General features: G+C 41.6%; 1 protein-coding gene across 3 annotated transcripts in view; it reads right to left on the bottom strand.

Moving 5' to 3' along the window:
• Nucleotides 1–325: 325 nt before the first annotated feature.
• The window catches only part of FBLN2 (fibulin 2), a 196363-nt gene continuing 169273 nt past the window's right edge, over nucleotides 326–27415 (bottom strand). For all 3 annotated transcript variants that reach the window (XM_034775540.1, XM_034775539.1, XM_034775541.1), the window contains 9 exons: nucleotides 21042–21176; nucleotides 17324–17461; nucleotides 16845–16988; nucleotides 12375–12503; nucleotides 11746–11871; nucleotides 8839–8955; nucleotides 6892–7020; nucleotides 2966–3089; nucleotides 326–1297 (listed from right to left, as the gene is read on the bottom strand). In XM_034775540.1, coding sequence (XP_034631431.1) covers nucleotides 940–1297; nucleotides 2966–3089; nucleotides 6892–7020; nucleotides 8839–8955; nucleotides 11746–11871; nucleotides 12375–12503; nucleotides 16845–16988; nucleotides 17324–17461; nucleotides 21042–21176 — 1400 coding nt within the window. In that variant the 3' untranslated portion in view covers nucleotides 326–939. The remainder of the gene's footprint in view (nucleotides 1298–2965; nucleotides 3090–6891; nucleotides 7021–8838; nucleotides 8956–11745; nucleotides 11872–12374; nucleotides 12504–16844; nucleotides 16989–17323; nucleotides 17462–21041; nucleotides 21177–27415) is intronic.

A 27415-nucleotide genomic window follows, 5' to 3' on the forward strand; every position in this document is an offset into this window, starting at 1 on the left:
AGGCTTAGATAGGGAGTGGAGTCCTGGGGGGCAGTTAGGGGCAGGGGTCCCAGGAGGGGGCAGTCAGGGGACAAGGAATGGGGGGAGGGTTGGGGGTTCTGGGGGGGCGGGAACTGGGAGGGGCAGGGGCGGGGCTAGGGCGGGGCTCCTCCCGTCCTCTTTTTTGCTTGCTGAAATATGGTAACCCTAACTAACTATAGTGTGAGTTTTTAATTGGCAGTGCAAGCCATTAATCTAAGGCCTCAGTCCTGTAAATACTTGGACATGTACTTAAATTTAAGTATGTGAGTAGTCCCTTTAAAGTCAAGCCTATGATTACAGTTTATGTTTGTTTGTTGGTGGGGCGGGTTTGTTTGTATATTTTCTGTATTTATCGTTATAGGCAATATACTATGAAAGTTGGGGAAAAATAAACCTTTTATATGAGGTGCACTAGCTGTCTGTCTGTACTTATATGGCCTTCATCACCATAGCATCTGGGTGCAGACACACCTTGGTGAAATTTTTGGCTAAGCAAAACTTTAGGTTTGTGCAATGTGTGCTAAAGAGAAATTGCTCAGTTATTTTTTTCCCTAATCAGTGGCACAAACCAAAGCCCCCAAGTGAATTGTTTTTCTTTCTAGTGCAGTATCTTATAGATGTAACTAAACCAAAGGAATTCACTGGAGCGACTGTAAAAGAAGGTTTCAGTACACAACAGATGTACTGCCTTTAAAATCTTTCCTTCACATACATACAGTCCAATTAACATCTAAAGAATTACACAAAAGACAAGTCAGTAAAAATTAAGTTAATTTACACAACCAATAAACTAGTTTGAAGCAATGATAGAAAGTTATTATAAAGGCTAGATACAGTAAATACCAGTTCCACCGTAATAAGCTTTGGTAGAATATTAAAAGAGCATAGCACCAATAAATTCCAATGTCAATACATGCCTCAGTAAGCATGAGCTGTGATGAATATGTAAATTTTGGCAAGAAAAGTTGTGTATGTTCCTTGACGCCATAATTTCATTTCAACATCTAACAAAAAGTCTTTAGGCTCCTTCACTTGTCGCTGAAGATAGACAATGCCCGTATAGGAGTTAAGCTTTCTAGTGCTGAAGTAGTTTTCTTCATTTCCTTTGTTGATGGTAAGGATTATGTTGTCTCCAGCATAGGCAGGTGATGGTCCAATACGGAAAATATGAGCTGGGACTACGATGTTGGTTTGGAAGTTGAGTTGATAGTAAGTAATTCGCACAGGGGTGTTTTGGCAATCCACATAATTAAAGCAATTGTTGCGTTCACACCTCCTGAGAGAGTAAAAACAAGAAATGGTTAGTATTACAGTAACCGTGAGCTAGAAGATGTACATGTCAGTCATTTGCAAAGTCACAAGAACCCTTTAGCATGTGTTAGAGGAGGGAGGGATAGCTCAGTGGTTTGAGCATTGGCCTGCCACATCCAGGATTGTGAGTTCAATCCTTGAGGGGACCACTTAGGGATCTGGGGCAAAATCAGTACTTGGTCCTGCTAGTGAAGGCAAGGGGCTGGACTCAATGACCTTTCAAGGTCCCTTCCAGTTCTAGGAGATGGGATATCTCCATTAATTTATTTATTTTATTTTTATTTAGACAGATGAGCCCCAAGCTTCAACTGTGTAATTAACAGCTGCTTGGTTCTGCTTTTACAGCCCCCATAAAACATTTGTAAATGATATAATTGTCAGAGTACAACAGCATACCAAAAACATCTTCCACATGGAGAGTCCTGTTTGAAAGCTCCACAATGAGCATACAGAGAAAGCTAGACAGAAGTCAAACTGTGTGTAGCCTAACGCTTGGAGGAGGAATCTGTGAATCATCAAAGTGCAAGACTGGGACTGTGTTTTATGAAATCCGAAACAGTCGCACTCAGAGAGGCAATTGTACTCTAACTCTTAACAAGTGCCTGTACTAGCCAAACTGCCCTATTCTAGCTTTTAAAGGAAGCAATAAAACTATGTTTAAGGCATAAGTGATAGGGATATTCATTTTGGAGAGGAGAAGAGCATCCTCTGTGATTTCTCCATAGCTCTTGTATTTCCTTCCCACCCATTCTCCAAGGCCACTCAACACAGCCATCCTCTTTGATTGTGAATGTTTGGACATGGCTGCTTTTTGGGAACAGAGGCACCACACTGCAGGCAGTGCAAAATAATACAGGGATTGCTGGGGAACTGCCCCACTAAGGTGAATGAGACAGTACAATCAGAACAAAACAGATGTTCCTTCGTTCCAGTTCTGTGTGTGATTCACTTGAATGGGATAGCTCTTCCATGTGATCGATCCTTCGGGGGCAGTTGCTCCAGTGCCTCGGATTGTACAGTGAACATGTGCAATAGAGCTGAAACTGCAATTCCCGTTCCGCAGTAAACTCCAAAATACCAATACACACACACACACACACACACACATATATATATATAAAAATAGAAGGTTCTGACGTGGAACAAAACCCCAAATTTCCCAAGGACTGGAAATTCCAAACTTTTGCATAGAAGAAGTTGAAATGACATTTCACTTTGATGTTTTTGAAATGTTCCTGAGGCTCCTTGAGTTGCCCAGGGCCCTGGCAGCCCACCAGATGAAGTGCTGGGCAGTCTGGGGAGCCAGGGCTCTCATAACTTCCAGCCTACTGAGGAACTGGGAGCTCTGACTCCAAGCTGGGGACCCTGGAAGCCCTTTGCTAGGCTGCTCATGCCAGTTGTGTGGGAGAAAGCAGCATTTTCCAACAGAAAAAGGTCCCATTGGACAATCTCCAACCAGCCCTAATGTGAATATTAAAGCACAGAGCTCTAAAACAGCAGCAGGAGTTCACTGGACAGCCCAGAAGCCACAGCAGGGTGGCAAGGTGCACTTTACAAATATCATAAGACTAAAACAGTCTGGAAAAAATGAGCAGCCAAAGGGAGTTGGTTATGATAATCAGTGAGGACTTACATGTCAGATACTTTTCTGTAGTTCTGAGGGCACTCAAACAAGAGGCATCGGTAGCTGCCCTGGATGTTGTAGCAAGACTCTGCAGCTGAGCAATTGTGGGTTCCTATTGCACATTCATCAATATCTGGCAATGGAAAATGGGGAAAATATGCAGTAAATCTACAAAGTACTATGTGCAATCATGAGATATGAACCTGAACAGATGTGCACGTGCGTGATATACATAAAAAGAGAGGCAGGCCTGTGCTTTTGGATCTGAAGGACAAGGGCTTGCATCCTGACTCTGTAGCTGGGAGTTTGCCTACCAATAGTGATTGTTGCCTGCAGGCCTGGATTGTTACAAACACAATGTCAACATGCAGGACTTGAAATCCAGATCCAAATTTTGTAGGTCAGGCTCATCTCCAGTACATATATCCAGATACATAGATACATAGCTTTCAGGTCTTGGAATGGTGGAATAAAATATGTTCATTTAGGCTATCTTAAAATTCCAGTGCATATTAAAACAGGTTGTGAAAAAAACTGGTTTACCTCCTTCTTAGTATTATCATTTATTATTAGTCAAAAGCTGACAGCATGCTTGGCACTGTACAAGAAACAGGGAAGACAAGGGTTCCTGATCTAAGGAGCTTGCAATCTTTCCCTTGTTATCATTTGACTGCCACGTCTCCTACTGAGGTGACCTGGCAGACTCCAACCATCCTGCCAAGATGCGCCTGTCACTGCTGAGCATTTTGCAAATATTTTCACATCTTTTGAGATGCTAAGTTCTGCTGCTCCTACTCCACAGCAAGTAAATCCGATGGAACCCAGGATTGTTTTAACTTTCAGTGGGGAATAAGCAGCAGAAGGAAATGAACTCTTGAAACCAAAGATCCTGCTATCATACCACTGCTCTTTGTAATCAAACAAAACATTTAAAGGTCAAAACGGCAACATAATGATTTAGGCAGAACTACTTCTGAGTTGGTTGGTCATCTCTGTTGTTCACGAGGTGCCAGCAGATCCATATTATGAACATATAGTGAACCAGAATTATTTTAGTCTGCTTCCTTGCTGCCACTAGCAATAATCTCATAGGACATAACCAACCGGTATTTACAACAAGCAGTCCCTTCTCACTGATTTTTTACAGGGTTAGAAAGGTAGATGATGTCAGCGTATGACTCTTTAAAGAGCTCCCTACATGGTTATTTTGAATATGGGAACTTCATGAACAACAGTTTAAAATAAGACGATTTGATCCTAAGTATTTAATCTAAAAAATGTCCTCTACTAAAAATTGCAGAAAGCAACACAGAATTCAAAGGAAAAGTAAAATCCAAAGATGCTTCAAGTCACTGGGCAGAAACATGATTACTTGAATAATAAAAATGCATAGTACTAAACAATGGTCCTAAAATGCTGAAAACCAGATGCAATCACAGGGATCCAACATGAGCAAAAATGATTGGCAGACATCTTGCAGTCACATTGTGTTTTCTCAAATGTCTAGACAACACAAGGGGTTTTAAAATGAAATAAATGTTAACAGACAAACCACGCGGACTGTGTAGTGCTCTGTGATTCTGCCAATCGTCATAGAGGAGACTGACTCTTAAAAGGAAAACCACAGCCATCCCCCCTAGAGATGAGACTTGATCTTGCAGGCAACACTGACTGGTTTAAAAGCCCAGCAAAAATATATACCATATGAAACAAAAGTGAATTAAAGTAAATTAGGTCCCTCATTAATTCTCAAAACTGGCCCCAGGTAAAAACGGAATTTTTTTCTATATTGTAGCCAATGTCATGAAAGGCTCACTTCACCAGTTTGGCTACAGCGTGAAATTTGCACAGCTTTTTAAAAACATTCTATATGTTGAGGAGCTGCCTACAACTCCTCTGTTTGAATTCACAGTGTAATGAAAATGCCAGCAAAGAAATGATGCAAAGGACAATACTTTAGTGGCTTTCAGTATAAAGACAGAGAAGATGAGGAACACTCAGGCCCAGATCATCAGCTGGTGTAAACTGACCAAACTTAATTGGATGCAGGCTGATTTTCCACCAATAGAGGACTTGGTCCTGAATTTAGACTGTTCTAAAAAGAAATGCATAAGACCATTTTTTCAAAGAGGCCTCTATATATGAGCCTGCAAAATTCTGTGTGCACCCACTTGGCATTGCTCAGAAATCTACATTTGCTCATGCAATCATCATGTGTGCCTCTGTGCAAGAAAACTAGCATCCCGTCACACAGTTACTTCTGTTGCATGGTTAAGTTCCAGTTTACATGCACAAAATACATGGTTGCCTCTACACGTATATTTTTGCAAACATCAATGCAGATATGTGGTTGTACAGCTGCAAATAAAGAGAGTACTTTTTTTTGCAGAACCTTTAAAAATTTGCCTCGAAGGTATCACTATATAGTTCACTCAGTGGGAAATCCACACAATGCTGGGCTCCCTCTGTGCAGGTTTAAGATGACAAGCAATGCACTTGAAAAGAAGGTGAAAACTGCAAGTGTAACTCACTGGTCAGTGTGTGGTACGCATCCCCTTCTATGCCTGAGCCACAGAGGATATGGGTCTCTTAGAGCTCTGAGCTACAGAGAGCCTGGCTCTTCAGTTCAGCAATAGTGACTCATACTATATTAAGTCTGAAGTAACCTGGTTCAAATTCCAGCATTCACAAAGATAGCAGCTGTCATACAAGCAGCCTCAGGTCATGATGTCAGCACATAACAGAAATGGAGAAAGGATCGTTAAAGCTACTGTAGGTGGGCAAAATAAATGTTTCCTCTGACTTCCATGCAAGAGACATAACACTGAGAGCCCGATTCTGAGCTCATACATGTTTTTACACATTCTAACTCCACTGAAGTCAGAGGAGTTACGCCCGAGTTTTACTGGTGAGAAGAATCAGAACCCAAGAGTTGAGTTGTGCAACTAAAAAGTCTGAAGATGCCCTGAAAAACTAGGAGCACAGTAAATGCCTGATAGCTAGTGTAACTGACCACTCTAATGCGTATAGGGTGATAGGTAATCAGCTCTTCAAACATCATTACATGACAAGCACATCTTTTCGAAATGGAGGATTTTCACTTCAAACATGTACAGCTGCACTGCAGATGAACACATTAGCCATCTTAAATACATTTCTGTGATTTCATGGGAGTATTTAGTCCAGTGTGGTTTATATCTTACTGTTAACTTAAGGCTAGTCTACACTGGCAGCGCTTTAACGTGCCTTGTGTGGTCATGGCACAGTGCTGGGAGAGAGCTCTCCCAGCGCTCCAGAAAAACCACCCCAACGAGGGGCGTAACTCCCAGCGCTGGGGCACTGTTTACACTGGCGCTTTACAGCGCTGCAACTTGCTGAGCTCAGGGGGGTGTTTTTTCACACCCCTCAGTGAGGAAGTTGCAGCGCTGTTAATTGCCAGTGTAGATAAGCCCATAGGCCAACACTTTCAAACGTGTATGCCTTGAAATTAGGCAGTTAAATCCATATTTAGTCTCCTGAATTTGGTCTCCTAATTTTCAGGAGTGTTGAGCTCCCACAGCTTCCACTGAAATTAGAGATTTGAGGGTTCATTACCTCTGAAAATCAGCCTACTTACTTAGGTGATGAAATATGGATTTATCCTGCATGTATAACTTTAGGTACCTAAGTGAAAATGTTTACCTCAATTTGTATAATACAGTGGTTTCCATTAAAACGTGGATTAAATAGTTAATAAATAGTTCTTTCTTACTCCAAATATAGGGGGAAAACTGACCCCTTTGATAACGATATGTGGCGACTATTGCCATGTGTTGACTATTTTAGGGTGATCGTTGTATAAAATAGAGGTTTGACTGGATAACCCTAAAGTTCTATATCATGTCCAGAACTGACATCAAGCTACAATCTTTCCAGTCCCTTAATCTTATTCTCACCTCGACATGTTCTTCCATTTGCTGCCATAGTATATCCCTGCTCAGGACAAGCACATTGGTAACTACCAGGAACATTCACACAGCGGAAAGTGCAAAGAATACCCGCACTTTGTGTGCACTCATCAATATCTGGAATTAAATTATTACAAAAGCATTAGAGAAGTGACAGATGTAAATGAAGAGAAAATGGAACACAAGGAAATTCTGATGGCTCTGATACAGGTGACGTCAGATGCAATCCCTCATCTCATCTATAATAGGTTTTACTTAACAAGCGCCCAACTCTGAAAGTCTGACTTTGCTGTAGGGCCGTTCATGGTGTTTTATGAAGCGTCCAGTGCAAAGCTCCCCCCTTGCTCTCCCCTTACATGTTTGAAAATTACTATCTGACAACTTAAAAGTAATGCAGACCAGCAATAAATCAAGCATATGTCTGGGTTTATACTCTCCTGGAGCTTTCCAAATTCAGAATTCCTCTAGAACTTTTAGGGGAGCTTTTTCAGACCTTAACGGAAGGAATCAGGTGTTTGACTCCTTCATAAACAAACAGAGATTCTCTCCCAAGTATTTGTCAGGTGTCTGCTAAATAGGTGTTTAAAAAACAAACAAAACCCAAAGGCTCAGATCCTTCATCCCCTCAGGCAGCATAAAGCAACCTAGAAAGCTGTCCTATAGGGGCAGCTGGAAACTGCCCATACATTACCTGCTCCTGACTTCTGGTGCAGTTTGGTGTCAGAGCAAGCTGGGGGAATGACCAAAATATGATGCACTCTGGTGATCCACAATAGCATAACAGCTCCAAGTGGACCATTTCAGCCAGTGGAAATCAGAGCAGGCCTTAAGCTCAGCTATGGTACTGCAGAGGTTTTAGAACAGTGGTTCTCAACCAGAGGGTACATGTACCCCTGGGGGTACTCAGAGGTCTTCCTGGGGGTACTCAACTCATCTAGATCAGTTTTTCTCAACTTGGAGGTTTCAGTTCCTGGGCAGGGGTGTCACAGGACAGGTTTAGGGGGGCCATAAGTAAGGCTAAGATTTAGTCATGGGTATTTTTGGTAAAAGTCATGGTCAGGTCACAGGCAATAAATAAAAATTCACGGTCCTTGACCTGTCCATGACTTTTACCAAAAATACCCGTGACTAAATCTCCACTTCTGGGTCCCCTGCTGTGGCCCCCGCCCCAGTGTGGGGATTGACTGCCCACTGGCCGCTGCTCCCAGGGACCACTCTCTGGACAGCCTCTGGGTGCCCCGGGTCGTTGTTCCAGCCGCCCCAGGACAGCTGCTGTTTAGGAGGTCCCCAGGGCAGCCCCAGGACCACTGCTCGGGCACCCCTCAGAGGTAGCCACACCAGCCACTGTTCTGGCGGTCCCCGGAGCCAGCTGCATTTTATGTCTGATTTTGAAAGCAAGTCGTTTTTAGGTGAAACTTGCAAGACAAATCAGACTCCTGAAAGGGGTACAGTAGTCTGGAAAGGTGGAGAGCCACTGTTTAGATGATACAGTTTCAGAAAAACAGTCTGACTAAAACCCCCTACTTGTCTTGCTCAGACTTCAGTCTCTTGCCACTGTGAGGCAATAATCTCACTAGTTCTTCAGTCACACACAGGTTCCTCCAGCAAACCTAGGCTATCCATCCTGGCCCCTGTGAAGTCTGATTTGTATTGCTCTGGTGGAGCAAAGCAGACTTAAAACTGGTCTAAGTGGGCAGCTGAGATTTCCCTTTGCACGGGAATTCTCCAATAGCATACATACATTGTTTCTGGCCTTATGCCATTCCCTCTCACAGCCCCCAGCACTGCAGGCATGCACAGCGCACTGCTACACTCCAATAATTGCCAGCGGCTGGAACAACCCTTTGTGGCCACTGCAGCAGGGCATAAAATTCAGAGCCTTAGACACTCCCTGCAACATACAAAAAGTACAAACGACATGAACAGCATCTGTACCTTTACAAGAATGGCCGTCTTCTGCTAGCTGGTACCCTTGCCTGCAGTAACATTGATAGGAACCATAGACATTGGCACACTCCTGACTGCATGCAGTGCTGTCACATTCATTCACATCTGTATCCAAAAATAAACAAAGGTATTGCTACACTGGAGCAGAACAATATCTACTACAGTTTCCTGCGTCTGACAGCAGCTAGAACCAGATTCTTCAGGAGAACATGCACAATTATGGAAAAATCTGCACACAGGAGAAATTTTTGTCTAGCCCTCTTTGCCAGTGATTGGCTTATGGCCTGATGCATGAGGAACTATAGCCCTTCCATAATAATATAAATAATTAATACATTAGAGTTGGTGAAAAATGCCAAGTCGTTTCTGCAAAATAAATAAATAAAAATAATTCAAAGGAACGAAACAATTTTCAATGTTTTCATTGCACAATTCTTTGTTTTGATCCATTTTGATTTTGATTTAATTCTAAACAAAAAGAGTTAAGTTTTCATTTCTTTTGTTTTTTCCCCCCTCTTCTTTTATTCCCCTTTTTCTCCTCTGGAAAAGAGGGATGAAGGAAAAGAAGTGGGGAGAGGAAGGAGATCAGAAAATGGAAACCAAAACCGTTCTATTTTGATTCAATTTGAAATTTTTTGTTTTGATGAAAATTTGGAAGTTTCAAATGATCCAAAAAATTTTGGAAGAAAATTTTTATTTTGTTGAAAAGCCATTTTACATTGAAGAAAACCCTTTTCAATGAAAAATTTCAACCAGTTTGAATGTTGATCCTATCTCCTATAACTGGCTGTTCACATCCACTTGTATAACTCAGGAAGAGAAAATGAACAGCAATATGCAAAGTGGAGCTGGGAGAAATTTTCAAGATGAAACTTTTTTTTTTTTTTTTTTAAACCAAAGCAGATTTGGGTCAACCAAAACATTTAGCAAATTTGGATCAAATTCACTGAATTGTTTCATCTGAAACAGACAAATCACAAAAGTTGTGAAAAAAATCAAAACATTACATTCTGACATTTTCAGAATGAAGCGTTTCAATTTTTCTATTTGAAATGGCTTTTCCTTTTGAATTTTGCTTCTATGTTATTTTTAAAAAGTTAAAAACCCTGAAAAGAAAATGAAACATTTAGTTTTGTCTCTGTAGCAAAGAATAAAATATATTGGGTATATCAGGATATAGAGGTGAAATATAAGTATTAATTAATGTTGTAATATGGGGCTTACTGGACTTAGGCCTGTAAGATATTTAGCTTAGCCCAAACAGGGCCTCTCATCAACTAGTTGACTGATAAATAACCTTGTATGGGAAACTGTGCTAAGTGCTGATGTTTGGGAAAAAATGTATTGCAATGTATCTGCTAACACTGTAAGATGCCAGTTAAAACTGGTTGTAACATTTTGGGGATTTTTGCAGACATAGGGTGACAGCAATGTGCTATCCACAAGTCGTTATGGTGGTTCAGGGACATAAATGTTAATGAGTAGAAGGGGAAAGTTAGCCTATGAAAAATGGGGTGCCCCAGATTTAGTGGGGAGTGGAAGTACAGATAAGGAAAACGGGGTTGAAACCTTCATAAATAGTATAAATGCCAGTGGGAGTCAGTAAAACACATAATAAAAGTTGTCTCCCAGCCTGCGTGTCTTGAGAGTCACCTGGATGACACCCCTGGTGAAGATGGTGATGATGAGCAGGAAGAAGATGATTACTGACACTCTGGGGTTCCCCAGCAGGAGATGTGAGTTATACCAGTCACAGGGCTAAACACTTTGTACTCTCTTTCTATCTACGGCTGTATTTCAGTGGTTGTGGGATTATTTATCTGCTAAGCGGATTTGTTAATAAGTGGACTTGTGATAAATAGCAATATCTTGTGTGCTTCCTGGGTCCCCCATTCTAATAACATTGATAATAATCTTCCTGAGGCTGTAGCCACTCAGGAGACTGAACTTTTATCAGCCACTGCTACCTACAAAATTAATCAATAACCAACACATTGATCCATCAGTTAGACTCTACAAGTCAAACAAAATATTTAGTTTGACCCGAAGAGAATTTTTTTTTTTTTTTTACTTTTTCAGTTTGATGGAAAAAATTTCTTTCGTGTTGACCTGCAACATTTTTTGCAGTTCAGTCATCGAACTGAAAAAAATCAGTTCTGTGCACAACTCTAACAACTGAAAAGATTAGCTCTATAAACACAATGTGTCAAGCTCATGCACAACTACTGGAGATGTACCTACTTTCCTGCTCACTCAGTCTAGAAGAGCTTCTCAGAATTCATTAGAAACATGATATTCCTGGTCTCTTGTGCTGCTACGTGTTCCCAGATCGTAATTTGAAAGTTACTGAAACTACCTGAAATAGTATGAAAACTGCTACTGGGCAGTTGGGAAGCACAGCTGCTAAAAAACAAAGGCAGATTCACAACTGCAAGTCAGTTTGCTTCTTTACCTGCAAATATTATAACCACACAGACGAGGACACGGCTATGAAAGCAGTTGACAGGGTGGGGGAAAGACAAGAGAGAAAAAGGTGAAAGGCACAAGAAAGAGGCGCTCTATGTCCTCACCTTATAATGGCTTTTCAGCATTCCATTTCTTGTTTAGTAGAAATGACCTGCCTTGCCTACCACCCCGGTGATAGAGCGTATGGGATGTAATGATGCTGGAGAAGCTTTACATACATATTGCAAGTTTAATAAATACCTTAACTACACTGCAGTTTGAGAGCCATTCTAAGGATGCTCGGAATGTGAAATTTTAGTGTTTACATAGCCTCAGAGCATTCATGAATCAAGGGTTCTTCTATCAAATGCCACCCAAACTTCCTCCCCTAAAGTCCTTCTTCTTCCAATGCAGACTTTGTCTTAAAAGGAAAGGAAAGCAGTCTGGTACCTTCACAGTGCTTCCCATCATAGGCCAAGCGGAATCCAGACGAACAAGAGCAATGGTAGGACCCAGGAGTGTTCTCACAGGTGTGCTGACAAAGCCGTCCTGGGTAATTCCAGCACTCATTTATATCTGTCAGCAAAACAAGCAAACAATGGGAAAACACAGGATTCGAGAGAGACATGGGAGGATATTTTAAAGATGCCAGAGATCGATCTCTACATTGTGAAATGCTGCAACCTTGGTTTTTTATATTGTCTGGCTTTGTACTCTAATTGGCATACAGTGATGATAAAATATAAAAAGCTTTATCCCAGTGCGTTCCCCAGAAGACTGTGAAGATTTTCAGAAAGATACATTTCTGCAGCAGAAGATACTTAACCCAGAGAAAAGTACTGTGCAGATGACCTCAATCAATAACCTACCATTGAGCTAAACTGAGGACATCTGCTCCATAATGATACAGAAGAATGGTGGAGGTTGGTCACAATGAATGAAGGTAGTTGGGGAAGCAATCCTATTACCTCTTCTGAGCTACTGTAGAGCAGAACTAATAACTACACACTAAACAACAGCGCTAAATACTGTGAAGGCTCATCAATCAGTAGTTTCTGCTTGCTCTGTGCCTTACATACCAATGCAGGCTCTGTTGAATGCATCATACTGATAGCCCATCTTGCAGTCACAGCGATAAGCTCCAGGTAGATTATGACAAATCTGTCCCTCTCCGCAGCGGTGTATGCCTGTCTGACATTCATCAACATCTATAGCAGGAAAAAACATCAATTACTTTAAATATGGAGGGCGAAAGTGGTGGGCATTCACTAAATGACACAGTTTAAGAAATGACACACTTCTGAGAGAAGTTTCAAGTAAAAGAATAAAAAGGAACAGAAACACTGTTAACTGTGTCAGGAAAAATAATCATTTTTTTCTTCTCCGTTATTCTCAGAGGAGGCTTCATGTATGGACAGGCTCCTCTAAATCAAACTTTTGCAAAATAATACATTGTTTTGAAAATAAAGCAATGCTTTCAAACACCATGAATATCTCCCATGTTACCCCACATTTAGCTCTAAGCAAAATTTCTGGTTACCGAGCTCAAACCATGCCATTAAAACCGGTTTATCAACAGCTTTTTATACTGACATTCTCCAATGTTGTTATATCAATCCATGTTGATATTACAAGTCAGCATGTTATAGCAAATCAGTTAGAGCAAAACAAGAACAGCTCAAACGTCTGCTCATCTCCTGAGCCAAGCCAGATCTAACTTCTGGTTCAAATAAATTCCCACCTCTACTTGCATTGTTATCTCTAGTTCCATTTTCTACATTCTTCTCTTTCCCCAACCTGATCCTCTTGTCTGCTATGATCCAAACCAATCCTTGACACTCCCCCATTTTCCATCCCCATCTGATCCAAAATCCAATCCTGACACACCTGCCCACCCCTTCCCAATTTACAGGTCACTAATCTCGGTCTCTCCCCTGCTCCCATTCTGTTCCAAGATGAGGATAAGAGTCTATTTAATACAGGCTGATGGGATCTACAATGCAATTAAAGATGAAGCCATATCAAACAGACATCTGTTTGTTCTCCTCTAGGATGGACAAGGTTCAGCAGTTTAGTTTGGATAACACTCCAACATTTTAAGAGCTTATTGATTATCTGAATCTTTTGAATTCTGCCTCTTCCCATCCCATCAGATCCTTCCCCCTCCTCCATATCCACCTCTTCAATTCCTCTGGCATCCTAACTCCCTCTCCCCAACAACCAATAGGGCTGGTTTGTTTAACATCATCTGGGAAGGCAGTCTAAGATCTGAAACTCTCTTTGCTGTGCTCTGGTTGGCTGCTCTATGCAAATTCATAGATTCTGGGACTACTCCAGAGGGACCCAAGAATAGATGGTCTCCCTCCACCCAGCTCTATAAAATTTGGAGATAGCAAATCTGCTCAGGAAAAAAAAAAGGACATTTTCTGAGCCTCTGCATGGATGATTGCTGTGGTAGGTCTCTTGGGAGCCAGGAGCAAACAAGGGTTACTTATACAGGCTTCAAATTGGTTTGGATGTGGTGAGACATGTGGTTTCACGTTCAGTTCTTACGTAGCACAGATTCACGCGTTTCTAATGACTACAGGCATTAGATTTGCAGAAAAGCCTATCCAGGAAAGAATTCCTGGAAGGGGGAAAGGTTTCTGATGAAATGCTGCCTCTCCACTTTCTTTCAGAGCACAGCAAGCATTAGGAAAAGGGAGTTTTTAAATACAGATTTAAATCAGCAAATTAGCAATTTTATTTGGAGTGAATTCATTTGTGCCATTATTTCATTTGTTTGTGAGAAACTGTATATTCCAGCGAATAAGTCCCTGCCCTTAATTCGGTCTAGGCCTTTTTTTCAGTCTGAGGTGTGTATTTCAAGATAGTTACAATACTTTTCAATTAAATGTAAGGGGGTGGTTGCTACTAGCTGATCTGATGAATTAGAAAGAATGAACACATTCAGGATAAAGTCTCTAAACAGAGGAAGACGACCACACAGGCTCAGTTCTGCTGCAGAAACATGTCCAGATGATCTACTTCTATTACTATGAGTTAATCTGAAATCCAATTAACCATCACAATGCCCTGAAGAAATGGATTTTATCATAGAAAGGGGAAATTGGAACCACATGGTTTTCTTTTTTCTTCTACATACTCTTTCCTTATTTAAAGCAACCATACTAAAACATTTAGACTGAAAACAGAGGCACACCTCACTTAGCCGGAGGCAGAGAGCTTGCATGTGGCATAGGTCATATTAACATGAAACATTTCTTTCCCTAAACCAAACAGAAAAGCAGATTCCTACACTCTCTAGATGTGGCAAGCTACCATATGAATTTTCTTGTACCTGGACCTAAAAACTGTGCCAATCATTTAAATTAAAAATGTGGAGTAACATCTGTAATTACAATGTATCACATTATCTCATCCCTATAACCACACAACCCAGTCATGTATGAGTAATGTTTTTTTTTCCTCCTTAAAAAAGAAAAGAAAAGAAAAGAAAAGAAAAGAAAAGAAAAGAAAACGGCCCATTTTTCTCAGACCAGCAGTTTGAAAACGCAAAAGATAGAGAAGCACTAGCCATACAAGTCAACTTTGATACGGGTCTGAACACAAAGGCCTTTTAAACTAATGCTGGGACTTTGGAGCTGCCTGCCAAAGGCTGTCACCTGGTAGAAAAATGACACGTTGTTCTAATCCAGGGTCTGAAAAGCCTTTGTCCTGTTTCGATACTAGCTTTCATGGTCCCAACAACTAGTGCCAGAACAGATCCTCAACTGGTAAAAGTTGAAACAGCTTTGTTGGCCTCAGTGAAGTAACACTGATTTACACCAGCTGAGGATCCATCCTAGAGTGTTGATGCTTTCCATTGTGAGGGTCAGGAACATTTCCTTTTCTCTTCGTGTCCATTGGGATATCTCCCTGATTGCTAAATGATAACGGATGAAAGATGAGTGCATCTCTTGATCAAGATCAGCCAACTCATCCCCCTTTACAATTTTACCAGAAAGCATTCTTAACCTTATCATCATCTAGTTATTTTTAATAGTCCCAGTCTATAGGCTGAGTCCAAAACTTGCCCATCTCCTCACTTGGAGGAGTTAAGAGGTCTGCGACACTCTGGGGATAGTAGTGTAGACGTGAGATACGTGGTGGTAACGTAGGGCAATGTGTAATGCTGAAGGTGGGAAGCTCATCTGACATGTGTCCTGTACCCACACCACTGCTCTCTGTTATGGGCCTTTTTCTTTTTTAGCCTCTATCTTTTGCAGTTTATTAAACAGTTAGCTATGAGCAAAGTGAGAAAATAAATGAATGGGACTTTACTCTCTCCATCCCTCCCCTAAATTCACAGAAAGGCTGATTTTGTTCTTTTCACATTCTCTATTCACTGCAAGGATAATTAATGGATATTTGTAGTATTGGTCAGTAAACAGCATTTGGATTTACTGGTTCATTTCTTTCCAAATATAGTTTCCTATTTTCTACATTTACAAAATATATTTAATTCATAAAGACACAACTTCACTCTTGTTTGAACTCTGTAGGCCTGTCTTTGTTCTCTTGCATCTTATGTAGTCATTTACATCAGTAACTGAATGCAAAAATAAGTGTAAAATCCTATGAATCTGATTGGATACCACTGTACGCCCACTTTGTACTAGTGGAAGTGACTACACAAGGTGCAGCACAACAGAGAATCTGGCCCTGAGTATATGTGCACTTCTTCTTTAAACAAAGAAATCAGGACTTGGACTTATTCTGAGAATTTGGACAACAGAAAAATAACTAGGAATTTCATTTGCACTGCTGTAAAGACTATCTGCCCATTTATCTTTTCTGATGAATGCACTCACAGTGTCTCTTTTATGCAGTATGTTATTACCCCAGACCATATCCATCCACAGTGAGATACTATGAAATAACAGAGTGTGAAGCTTTTGATTGTCAGGTTGGGACTAACCACTGAGTTAGATAGAATCTAGAATGAAAGTTAGTAGGTACAAGATGCAACCAAAACCAAGCTCACTCAAGGTCACCAAAAGGAACTAACTATAGTATTCAGGCATTAACATAATATAACATAACATAGGCTTGGTCTACACTACCCCCCCCAATTCGAACTAAGGTACGCAACTTCAGCTACGTGAATAACGTAGCTGAAGTCGAAGTACCTTAGTTCGAACTTACCTTTGTCCACACGCGGCAGGCAGGCTCCCCCGTCGACTCCGCGGTACTCCTCTCGCCGAGCTGGAGTACCGCAGTCGACGGCAAGCACTTCCGGGTTCGACTTATCGCGTCCAGACTAGACGCGATAAGTCGAACCCAGAACTTCGATTTCCAGCCGTCGAACTAGCTGGTAAGTGTAGCCAAGGCCATAGTAAGTACTGACCAACAGGCTGTTTAGACATCATCATCAAGCCAATCTTTAAACTCTCCTACTCCTGGAATGTAGTTATAACAATTGAAAGTTTTCTAAAACTATTTTGGAACTGAAATAAGCTTTTTCCTCTAACAGAGCATTCAATTGCGGACAGGAGTCTGATCCTTACCGATACATCGAGATCCATCCTCACTGGAATGATAGCCTCTGCTGCACATTAACAGGTTTCTCTGACAAGTGTACGATCCAACAGTATTGATACAGTTGAATCCAGGCTTACACGGCTCAGGAAGTGAAGTGCATTCATTAATATCTGTGGAAGAGAAAGTGTGTCAGTATTAGCTATTCAATGAATATGCTTCTTTCTGTTCTAGCTGTCATTTCTTTTCCCTCATTTTGATTTTGATTTATTATGCAATCTATGTAGGGGCTGATGAGAATCAGTTATGCCTGCATTTTAAAACTTCATGGTATGCAAATCCAATATATAACATTTTTAAAAGAGCAGCAACATTTGGGCAAAATTCAGTGAAAATTTAAAGAACATCAAACATGATCAATGTACAGCCACTGAACAGTGTAACAGTATCAGGAGTCTGTTCAGTGCTACTGCACACATTAGAAATGTATTGCAGTAATCACACTTACCGACACAATTACCCTCCGGGTCTTGTAAAAATCCTTCCATGCATCGCTGCTTTGATTCACAATAGAATGATCCCTTTGTATTCTGACATACAGAGTTTACTTGACAACTATGAGTTCCTCTCACACATTCATCAATGTCTATTAATAAAGATAAAGAAACAATATGTGATCAATTCTGCCATATTTTTTTCTAATCCAATTAAATAATTTGTAACTCGTTTCCTTTTTTTTTTTCTTTTTTTCAGAAATGCGGTTATGAAGTATCAGATTTTCAAAAGGCCTCTGAAAATGCTCTTGTAAAATCAGTGAGTACAGTTGTTTGTTCCTGCCCATGGATAGGCTTCAGAATCTTGCAGCTGCATTTTTTTAGGCTCCATTTCTGCAATGAGATCCATGCAGGTAGGCCCCACGATCTCCAGAGTCCCACTGAAGTCACCAGTGTAGATCCTATTTCAGGATCGGGGTCTAAGAGACCCACAGAAACACTGATGTAGTGTATGTTTTCTGTGGACTAGTAGCTCCATTTCTAAAGCAAGATGGACATTCTGCTTCTTACAGAATAAAAACTGTAGCTAAAATCTTGACACTTCTGAAGTCAGTGGCAAAACTCCCATTGACTTCATTGGCAGGATTGCAGCGTGTGTGTGTGTGTGTGTGTGTGTGTGTGTGTGTGTGTGTGTGTGTGAGAGAGAGAGTGTGACACAACTGAACAAATAAGAAATAGCCAATAATTTATTGCTGCCTTTTGCGGTCTATGAGCAGCTAACAATTTTCTCCAATTTATTACTTACATGACATTATTTGCCGAATAGTTTCCACATTTAACTTTTGGTCTGTTTATTAGCAGTTTGTTGTGAGATTTCAATCTTCAAAATTCAAGCTGTGCTGGTCAGTTTTGACTGGATAGAGATCGCATGGCATTGTTTCATTTCCCTGACTGGATGAGTATAATGAGGTTTCTGGTGTAAATACTCACATTCACATGCTCAAAACTCATTTTCTGAGAGTATTTTCTAATATTAGCTTATAATTTGCTGTTTCTGTGAAGATTCCTGTTGGTGAACTCATTTGTTAGAATATTGCCAGGAAAGCAAATAAAAAAATAGAGGCACAAACACAAAATCCATGTTTTAAGTAGGAGAAAGCTTGCAGAACCTTTGGAGGCATTCCCCCAGCTGTAAGTATCAGCAAGAGACATATGTTAAAGTTGTTTTCAGTGTTGTTGTAGCTGTGTTTATCCCAAGATATGAGGGTGAGGTAATATCTTTTACTGGACCAACTTCTGTTGGTGGAAGGTACAAGCTTTCAAACTACAGAGAGCTATTCTTCAGGTCCTTCCCCAGACCTGAGGAAGGGCTCTGTGTAGCTAGAAATTCTGTACCTTCCACCAACAGAAGTTGGTTCAATAAAAAGCATTACCATACCACCTTGTCTCTCTCATATGTTAAAGTTGTCAATCTTCCAGAAGCTACTATGTTGTCAAGTCTTTCTACCACGGAAAGAAGATGAGGTATCAAAAAACAATGGAGACTCAGTATCTCATAGCGTAAAACTAACAGTCAAAGCAAAGTAGTTGTAGCAATTTCTAGAAATTAATTCTTACAGAGATGCTGGAATTTTAGCCCTTGGGGGTCACACTTAAAGGGCCACTTAAAAACCTGCTTTATACATTTTATAAACCATTAAGAAGTCATATAAATAAATACTAACTAATTTATAAGGCTAATAAATGCTAGGACCAAACTGTGGAGCTAAGGCTCCCTTGAGGTGAGCAAGGACTTCACAATCTAGCCCTTATTAAGTCTTTTCAAACATATGCTACCTACAGTTAAATATTTGGTTCACTTACAGCATAGGAATTTAGTTACTACTCACTTAAAATGTTTGCTATGTGCCAAATTCTCAGGTCTATACTAAGGCCAACTGCTATTCAAGTCATTGGGAAATTGCAGGAGTAAAAATGGAGTGGGGACCTAAATTCCCCGTAAGCCAGCCTATTAAGCACGGTGCAAGCACTCAGGGAACCACTCGGCCGGGACCTGCCGTGCCTGGGGGAGAGGTGCCCCTCTCCCAGCCCCAACCTAGCCCCATCCCAATGTGCCATGGCCAGGAGAGGGGCGCCCCTCCCCCAGCCCAAACCCAGTCCCAGACGTGCTGCATCTGTGGGAGGAGCACCTATCCCATGTCCCCAACCTCGGAGCTGCCATGGCGGGGAGAGGCGCCTCTCCCCCCAAGCCCAGGTGCTGCTGTGGGGAGTCCTCTCTCCCCGCCGTAGCCCTGGGGCAGGCTGCACCCCAAATCCTTCATCCCCACCCCAGAGCCTGCACCCCCCAGCCAGGGCTCTCACCCCCACCCCAACCCTCTGCCTCAACCCTGAGCGCCCCCTACCCTCTGAACCTCTCGACCCCACCCCATGAATTTCGTTATGTGCACCGATATGAAGATGATGTGTCACACATCACCTCCATATTGGTGCACATAACAAAATTCATTCTACACATGTGTGGGAAAAATTAGCGGGAACACTGGTGGGGACATAACTCCTACCTTCATGCATTGAGAAGAGAGGGATCCCCTCACATACATGCACACACACGCACACGAGCCACCTGTGCTGCACTATCTCCATTGACCTAGGCCTCTAGTGGAGCTTCCATTGGTCTGGGCCGCCATATATAGGGTTGGACAAGGAGCAGGGAGTGGGAAGGAGAAGAACCCGAATCATTCTCACCCCCATGGAAAAGGCTCCAAAAAATTGAATACAGCCAGAGGCTGTATTAACACAGGAATCGCCATACTGGATCAGGCTCATGGTCCATCTAGTCCAATCCTGTCTCTGACTGTGACCAGCACCAGATATATCAGAGAAAGGTGCTGGAACCCCACAGTAGGCAGAAGTGGGATAATCTTTCCCCATGGAAGACTCATCCTGATCCCTAACAGAGGCTGGCTTAAGCCTAGAACCATGAAGTTTTAAATCCCTTCCACAGTTTTATCAACTCCTCACTTAAGATATTAAGTTTCTTCTGGAGCCCTCTGAGTGTTGGGGACTGCCCTTCCTTGGAGATGCCAGCAAGGGGCAGCCTTCAGCTGAGAAGTCCCTAATAAGCTGGTTCCATTGGAGAGCCACAGGGGACTAGCAGTTAGCGCACAGACACACTATGCATCTCAGGGGATCTGTAAGGTGTGGTCTGGCCATCTATGTCTTTGGGGGTGTAATTAACGCTGCCCCGTCCCACCCACACACCCAGAAAAATTTCGCTCACTGTGTTTTCCTTCCCATCCCCCGCCCAGAGGTTTTCCTGTGGGAGGATGTAACAAGGACTCCAGGCTATGGGGCAATGCAGCAATATTTCCATTACAAACCATGGGATGAACCTGTTTTAGGAACAGCAGTTTAAAAAAATCCAAAGCATTGTGGGAAATTGGCTTTACCTGCCTCTGACATAAACAAATCTTTTTGTGGTGACCTCTGTTTTTCTCTCATCTATTTAATATTAAGCAGCAACCAAAAAAATTATTCATACCCCCTCTTCTCTCCCCTTTGAATAATTACAACTAATTAGATGTTATCAGCTTGCAAAAGATAAGCAGATGCCAAAAAATAAACATCTACCAGCCAGATTCTGATAACCTCAGTCAGGGCACCAAGCCCTGGTCTTACATGAGAAGAGTTTAGCAGCAAACATAATGAAAGACTGAAAAGTGCTTGCCTTACCAACACATTCACCATCCTTAAATTCATAGCCTGGCTGACAGCTGAGTTCTTGGAGACACGTAAATGATCCCACTGTGTTAATACAGTGTTCTCCTCGCTTACAGGTGTGCGCTTCTGTGACACATTCATTAATATCTACAAGAAGAAGCAGTTAGATATTTCAGAGTCTCACATACACCAAGAAAGCTGCCTTTTCCTGCTCTCTTTAGGAAAGAGTCAAAGGCTCATTTAAAAACTTTTCTTCCAAAAGCAAATTTACGTAGCACTGTGCTTCAGTATTTTGACTGAGCACATTTTATGTTAGGGTTTCCTGTTGCTGTAGAGCAGCTCAAGAGAATTAGAGGTAGCTTTTTTATTTCCCTTTTGAATTCACGGTGAGTGATGTGTTCATCGAGGACATGGGGTAGACAGAACTGATTAGATACCAAAGCCAGTAGAGGTTAGATAATGAACTTCACATTTAATGGCTTGAAACCCCTGTCTAACAGAACAAGAAAGGGATTCAGACTTCCTGCTCATTAAAGGCTTTTCAAAGCTCAGGTTATCAATCCTACTGCTTTATGCCACATATACCACAGCTGCATGCATGTAGCAGGGACTGTGTTTTGAGGTTATTCACATTGCTAATGGAGTTACATTGCTATTGAAGTTGAACACTTTTTATAAACAAGAATCTTGTGAAAATATGGGGCGGGGAAGAGGAGAATCCAAAAGTCTGAAATAAAGCTTTTAAAATTTAATTTCAAGTGATCAGTCTTCATGAGGAAGAAGTACAAAACAGGAAATTTTCATGCTTTCACTTAAATATTGGATCATTTCAAGTTAAAAAGGTACCTATTTTGGAAAGAAAAATGCAAACTCTGAACAGATAAATTTTGACATATTTTTGATGGAAATCTATTCAGACTGAAAAACGTGCATTTTGATTTCTGAATATGTTAAAAGTGAAAATTGGAAATTTCATCAAGAAAAGACATTCCTAAGTAACAAAATGGAATGGAAAGACAAAGAAAGAAAATCTTCATGCAAAATTCACCCCGAGATGTTAAACTTTCACAAGGTTCTAGTCAAAACTAGGAAGTCAATTAAAAGCTGCGCGAAACAGGAATATGAACACATCAACTACAGTCCGTCACCACGTTCTCTGCCCAAAGCTATTTTCACAGCATGCAACAGAACTAGCGCTGTGTTAATGAAGCCTCAAAAATTCAGGTGAAAGAGCCTGGTTCCCAGATATGTACAGCATGGGTCACACCATCACCTTGCAAAGCCCCAAAACCTGAGCAGATATTGCAAAATGTATAAAGCTGATTTTTCTGGTTGCAGCAGAAGAGGGCCACAGTCAAAAATTTTAGACACCAATCTTGCCCACACTTGTTCGAAACGTTACACCTGTGAACAGCCCCAGTGGAACTGTTCATGTGCATGAGGTAGTCACATGTGTAAGTTTGTGCAGGAGCGTTGGAGTTTCTCTGTTTATTTCTTATGTTTTTATTTGTTGTTCTTCAAGTGCTTCATGCTGACTTTCCAAAGTGAGGAGATCAGTCTCTAACAATGCATCTGCAGTTATGTACCATGAACTGGGCACCCTTTTGACAATCCTGCAAGCCATCTGCATGCAGAATTTCTTCTGAGCTCAATGCAACTTCAGCATACAATGGGATTGCAGGATTAGGCCCATGAATGGTTTACAGAGTTATTTCCTGTGTGCACTTCATTGACAGGCTTCAAAATTTTCACAAAACTTAATTTGAAAAAACCAAAACTGCTTGAATGGATTTGATGTGATTTTTAAATTTTAAACAACTATTCCCACAAATAGCCACTTATGGCATGTAACTTCTAGGGCCAAATCCAATCAGTCTTTTCATTTAATGGGCTCTGGATCTGGGCCCTTAACTTGCTACAGTTTCTCTGAGACAAAGAAAATGTTCTCATATAAACACATTAGACGATATCATACTGTATCATGTGAACTTAGCTACTTCTGTACACATTGTTAAAGGAGAAAAATGTCAGAGTGGCAGGTGGGCAATGTTTGAAACACTCCACACGTTTAGCGGGTGTCACTCCTCTGAGGAAAGGGTTAGGTGGGCTCTGCCAAAAAAAGTGTTCTGCAAAATATTATTTCCCCCTCCCCCATTTTTGTCCAAATTACATTTTTTTTCCAAAAATTCCTCAACCCTGGACAAACAAGTGGAGCTTGCTGGAATATTGTCAATTAAATGAAATGTTGTTGAAGCCAAAACATTTTGCAGAGACGTTTTGGTTTTGATCAAGTCTTCATCAAAAGTTGTTTTGTTTGTTTTAAGAGAGATACTTACGCTCTACAAGCAGGTGGTTAGGGCCCTGGCCTGGGATGTAGGACACCCAGGGTAATCCCCGCTCAGCATGATCTGGCATGAAATACTCTGCTCTGAATCTGGCCAAGCAGGGGCTTGAACTGGATTTCCCACATCCCAAGCCAGAGTTCTAACCACCAGGTTACAGAGTGCCCACAACATTCAGAAAATTCTGTTTTTGCAAAAATGTTTAAATGTTGAGTTTTGTTTTGATGTAGAATTAAAAAAAAAAATTCAAAACCGTGATAGTGGTCATAAAACAGAATTGTCATCCTCCACTCTGCTCAACAAACAAGTTCCTATCTGTTCATCTCCCTTGCGTGGGAACGGAGAGGGATCAGGCCCCACATACACCTCTACCCCCGATATAACACAAATTCGGATAGAACGTGGTAAAGCAGTGCTCCCGGGGGGGCAGGGCTGCGCACTCCGGTGAATCAAAGCAAGTTCAATATAACGCGGTTTCACCTATAATGCGGTAAGATTTTTTGGCTCCCGAGGACAGCGTTATATCGAGGTACAGGTGTACTAACGGGAGTTACAGAAAAATGGCTGAGCTATGCTCCATGCAAATGCAGAGGGGGGAAGGGGTAGTGATGGGTAGTCTGTTTGTTGCTTCTGGATCCTGAGACCAATTTGCACAGGCCCAGAATGCTGGCACTAATTAGAGAAGCCTCTGAATTCCCCAGAATTTCCAACGCCATTCTGGCATTTTGGGATTATTGGCATAGGTATGCCCTGACCACGCACCTGTCCTGCTGTTCCTGCAGACATGCCCTCTGGCACCAGGGCTAGCAAGAGAGCTGCTATGGTGGTTCTGTACCACCCAAAGATTCACTTACCCTCGGAGAATCCTCCAGGGGACGATTAAGCCAGCTTTAACACTGGTTGCTGCTACCAGAATGATGCAAAACAGATGGAGTGGTCACGAGGATCTTGCCCAATATATTTTTTAGACCAGGCCAATCTCTCCTTCTTTATGGATTATCCATAAAATTAGGGGTGGCTGGTAACCCTGCTCTCCTCACTACTCTGAGAACCACTCATCACCTCTGTAAGGTGCTTGACCTAGCACCAGAAAATCTGAGCCAGGTTTTCACTAATCAAATAAAATTAATTCCTGCTGTTGGACCAAATATTGTCTCAGCTTCAGCCAGCAGCTGTCAGAAAAACAGGAGGAGGGAAAAAACCTCACAGCCACAAGAATAAGGGAGAAAGAGAGAGTTGCAAAGAAAACGAGAAAAATACTTTGGAAAGGTATCACAGATTAGAACGATAGAGTTATTTATTTGCGCTTTCAGAGATCCACATCATTGCTGAAATGTGTTTGTGGGCTAGGAACAGAAAAGTGGTTTGCGTTGCCACCAGTAACAATTCAGTATTCTTGTCATCAGTCAAAACACCCTTGAGTAGATTGAAGCTTTATGCAAAGTTGTGTGTGTGTGTGTGTGTGGCTAGTCTCACCATCCTATACTGCAGGTCAGTAAAATCTGGAATAATGTGGTCATAGGACAACACTTATTTTTTCCCCTGGAACTACTGTTTAAAATAGGAAACTTCACATGACATCAGTGTTTGTTTCTTGTGTCTCAGAAGCCACCTTAGCTGCAAAGTGATATTGGCAAAGACCTGGTAGCTGATTTTCTTGGGTTTGTTTGTTCAATTTAGTTGTGGTTGGTATTTTTTTGTTTTTTTGTTTTACATAATTTACAGTAGATTAGCATTTTTACACATGCTTATAAATGGTCAGTGCAGGGTTTTTTAGGTGTTCTGCAGTGCTCAAGAATTCTTTTGTCTCTTTAAATTACATCAGCTCAAATTTGTTTTATGGAACACATCTGTTTTATTTAGAATGGTTGTTCCTTTTGCAACTGCCCGTCCAACCTCTTGGTCGTTCTGGTCGTGTGCAGTCCCTGTGGTGCATAAATAAAGTGTTCACTTACTGTGTACTCAGAGAGGGGGAAAAGTTTGGATGGGAAACAGCAAAGAAAATGGCATTTTGTGCTCTGCACGTGTAAATAGGAGTGAATCACATGGAAAGGAGCCTGTGTGTGTGTGTGTGTGTGTGTGTGTGTGTGTGTGTGTGTGTGTGTGTTGAATCAGACTTTAAACTGCCAATAGAAACAACCCCATTAAAAACACACCTCACCACCTGATTCTTATCTTTGGTAAACATGGAGCTTTCAAAAGTAAAGAAATTATAATATGCATTCAAACAAGCTTCACAGAGGAGGTGTTTGCATGCTGTTTAAACAGCTGGTGGCTCTTCCTGTTCCTGACTGACTTTCAGGAATTTTGGAAATCTGCTCCTGAATGCACCTGGAATTTTAATCTGCTACAATTTGACTCAAGGAAATTCAAGGGAAAATATATTGGCTGTTCTATTGTAGTGTACGGATAGTCCCTCCCCCCCGATATACATACACATTGACATTAAAAAAATTAAAACCATTTTCAGACACAGTATTAAACGCACGGTTCATTTGTCCCAGATAGTTCAAGATGGAACACAAAAGCAGTTAGCTTGCAAAGGATTCTTTAGGCAACATGGCTGTAGCGAGAGGCTGAAATGGCAGCTCAACAAATTAGAAACCACAATATATTTGTGGCTTTTCTGTTTGACTAGAAAAGTTAGAAAAATGTTAAATATGGCAAATGTTCTCCATGCACGTACAGCAAAGATGTGTGCAAGTACAGGAAGCAGATATTCAATGTGTACCTATTCAAAGTTACACTAGTCTCAAAACTTCCTTGTCTCTTTTACCATGGTACTTGTAGCTATCTGAACTGTAGCAGAGAAATCCAGCACTTCATTATTTAGCCCGGGAACAAGGGAAGTTTTTTTGCTTCACAAATGAGTTTTTCCTTCCGCGTGTGCATCACTTTAATAACAAACACATTAAGTGTGTTTCAAAATTGCCATAGTATCTTTTACTTATGTCGGCTAGGGGAACACCTTGTTATAACACCATGGAGGGTGGAGGGGAGTCATAAGAGGTTGAAAAGTGAAAAGGATTATAGTACCTGGGATACCCTTGCAAAGGGGTATATAAGTCAATGGAAAACATTCATTAATTTAACTTCAAACCACTCCTGTGTGAGGCAGGAAAATACTGTTGTCCCTTACTTTACAGATGAGGCTATTGAGACATAGTGACATAACCAAGATTTTCACATGTAGGAACCTAAAATGAGGCTACAAAATTTCTTTTAGGCTCCTTAAATAACATAGCTGATTTTCAGAAGTGTTGTGTATCCAGCAGCTTCCATTAAGGCTATGGGAGCTGCTGAGTGCTAAGCACTTCTGAAAAAAGTGGCCCTGGGCACACAGGAAGAACATGGTGAAGCACAGAACATCATCTGCCTCCCAGTTCTGGGTTTTAACCCTAAAATATCCTTCCTTCCCAGTGATGTTGTGCTAATCATTTCATTATTTAATCTAAACTATTATTATATTTAGATAAATAAATCAATCAGTACAGTAACTCCTCACTTAACTTTGTTTCATTGTTACTTTGCTGATCCATTAGGGAACATACTCATTTAAAGTTATGCAATGCTCCATTCTTAGGTTGTTTGGCTGCCTGCTTTCTCCACAGCTGAGGCAGGAGGGAGGGGGGAGGAGCAAGGATTTGGTGCGCAGGCTCCCCCCCCCCCCCCCTGAACCCTGCAAGCCAGCTGATTGCCCCGGGCAGGAGGGAGGAGCGAGGACTCGGTGCGCCTCCCCCCTCCCTCCCCTCCTTCCTGCCAGCAGCAATCAGCTGGCTTGCGGTGTTTTGGAGGGGGGAGGATGAGGACTCGGTGCGCAGGCTCCTCTTCCCTCCCCTGCCTCCCGAACACGGCAAGCCAGCTGATTGCCCCAGGCAGGAGGGAGAAGCAAGGACTCGGCGCACCTCCCCACTCCCTCCTCTGCCTCCCAAATGTGGCAATCAGCTAGCTTGTGGCATTTAGAAGGGAAGGGAGGGGGGGGAGGAGCCAAGATGCAGTGAGTGAAGTAAAGGGGGAGGAGGTGGGGGAGGAGAAGAGGCGGAT

Source organism: Trachemys scripta, chromosome 7, assembly GCF_013100865.1.
Source record: "Trachemys scripta elegans isolate TJP31775 chromosome 7, CAS_Tse_1.0, whole genome shotgun sequence".
Taxonomy (NCBI): domain Eukaryota; kingdom Metazoa; phylum Chordata; order Testudines; family Emydidae; genus Trachemys; species Trachemys scripta.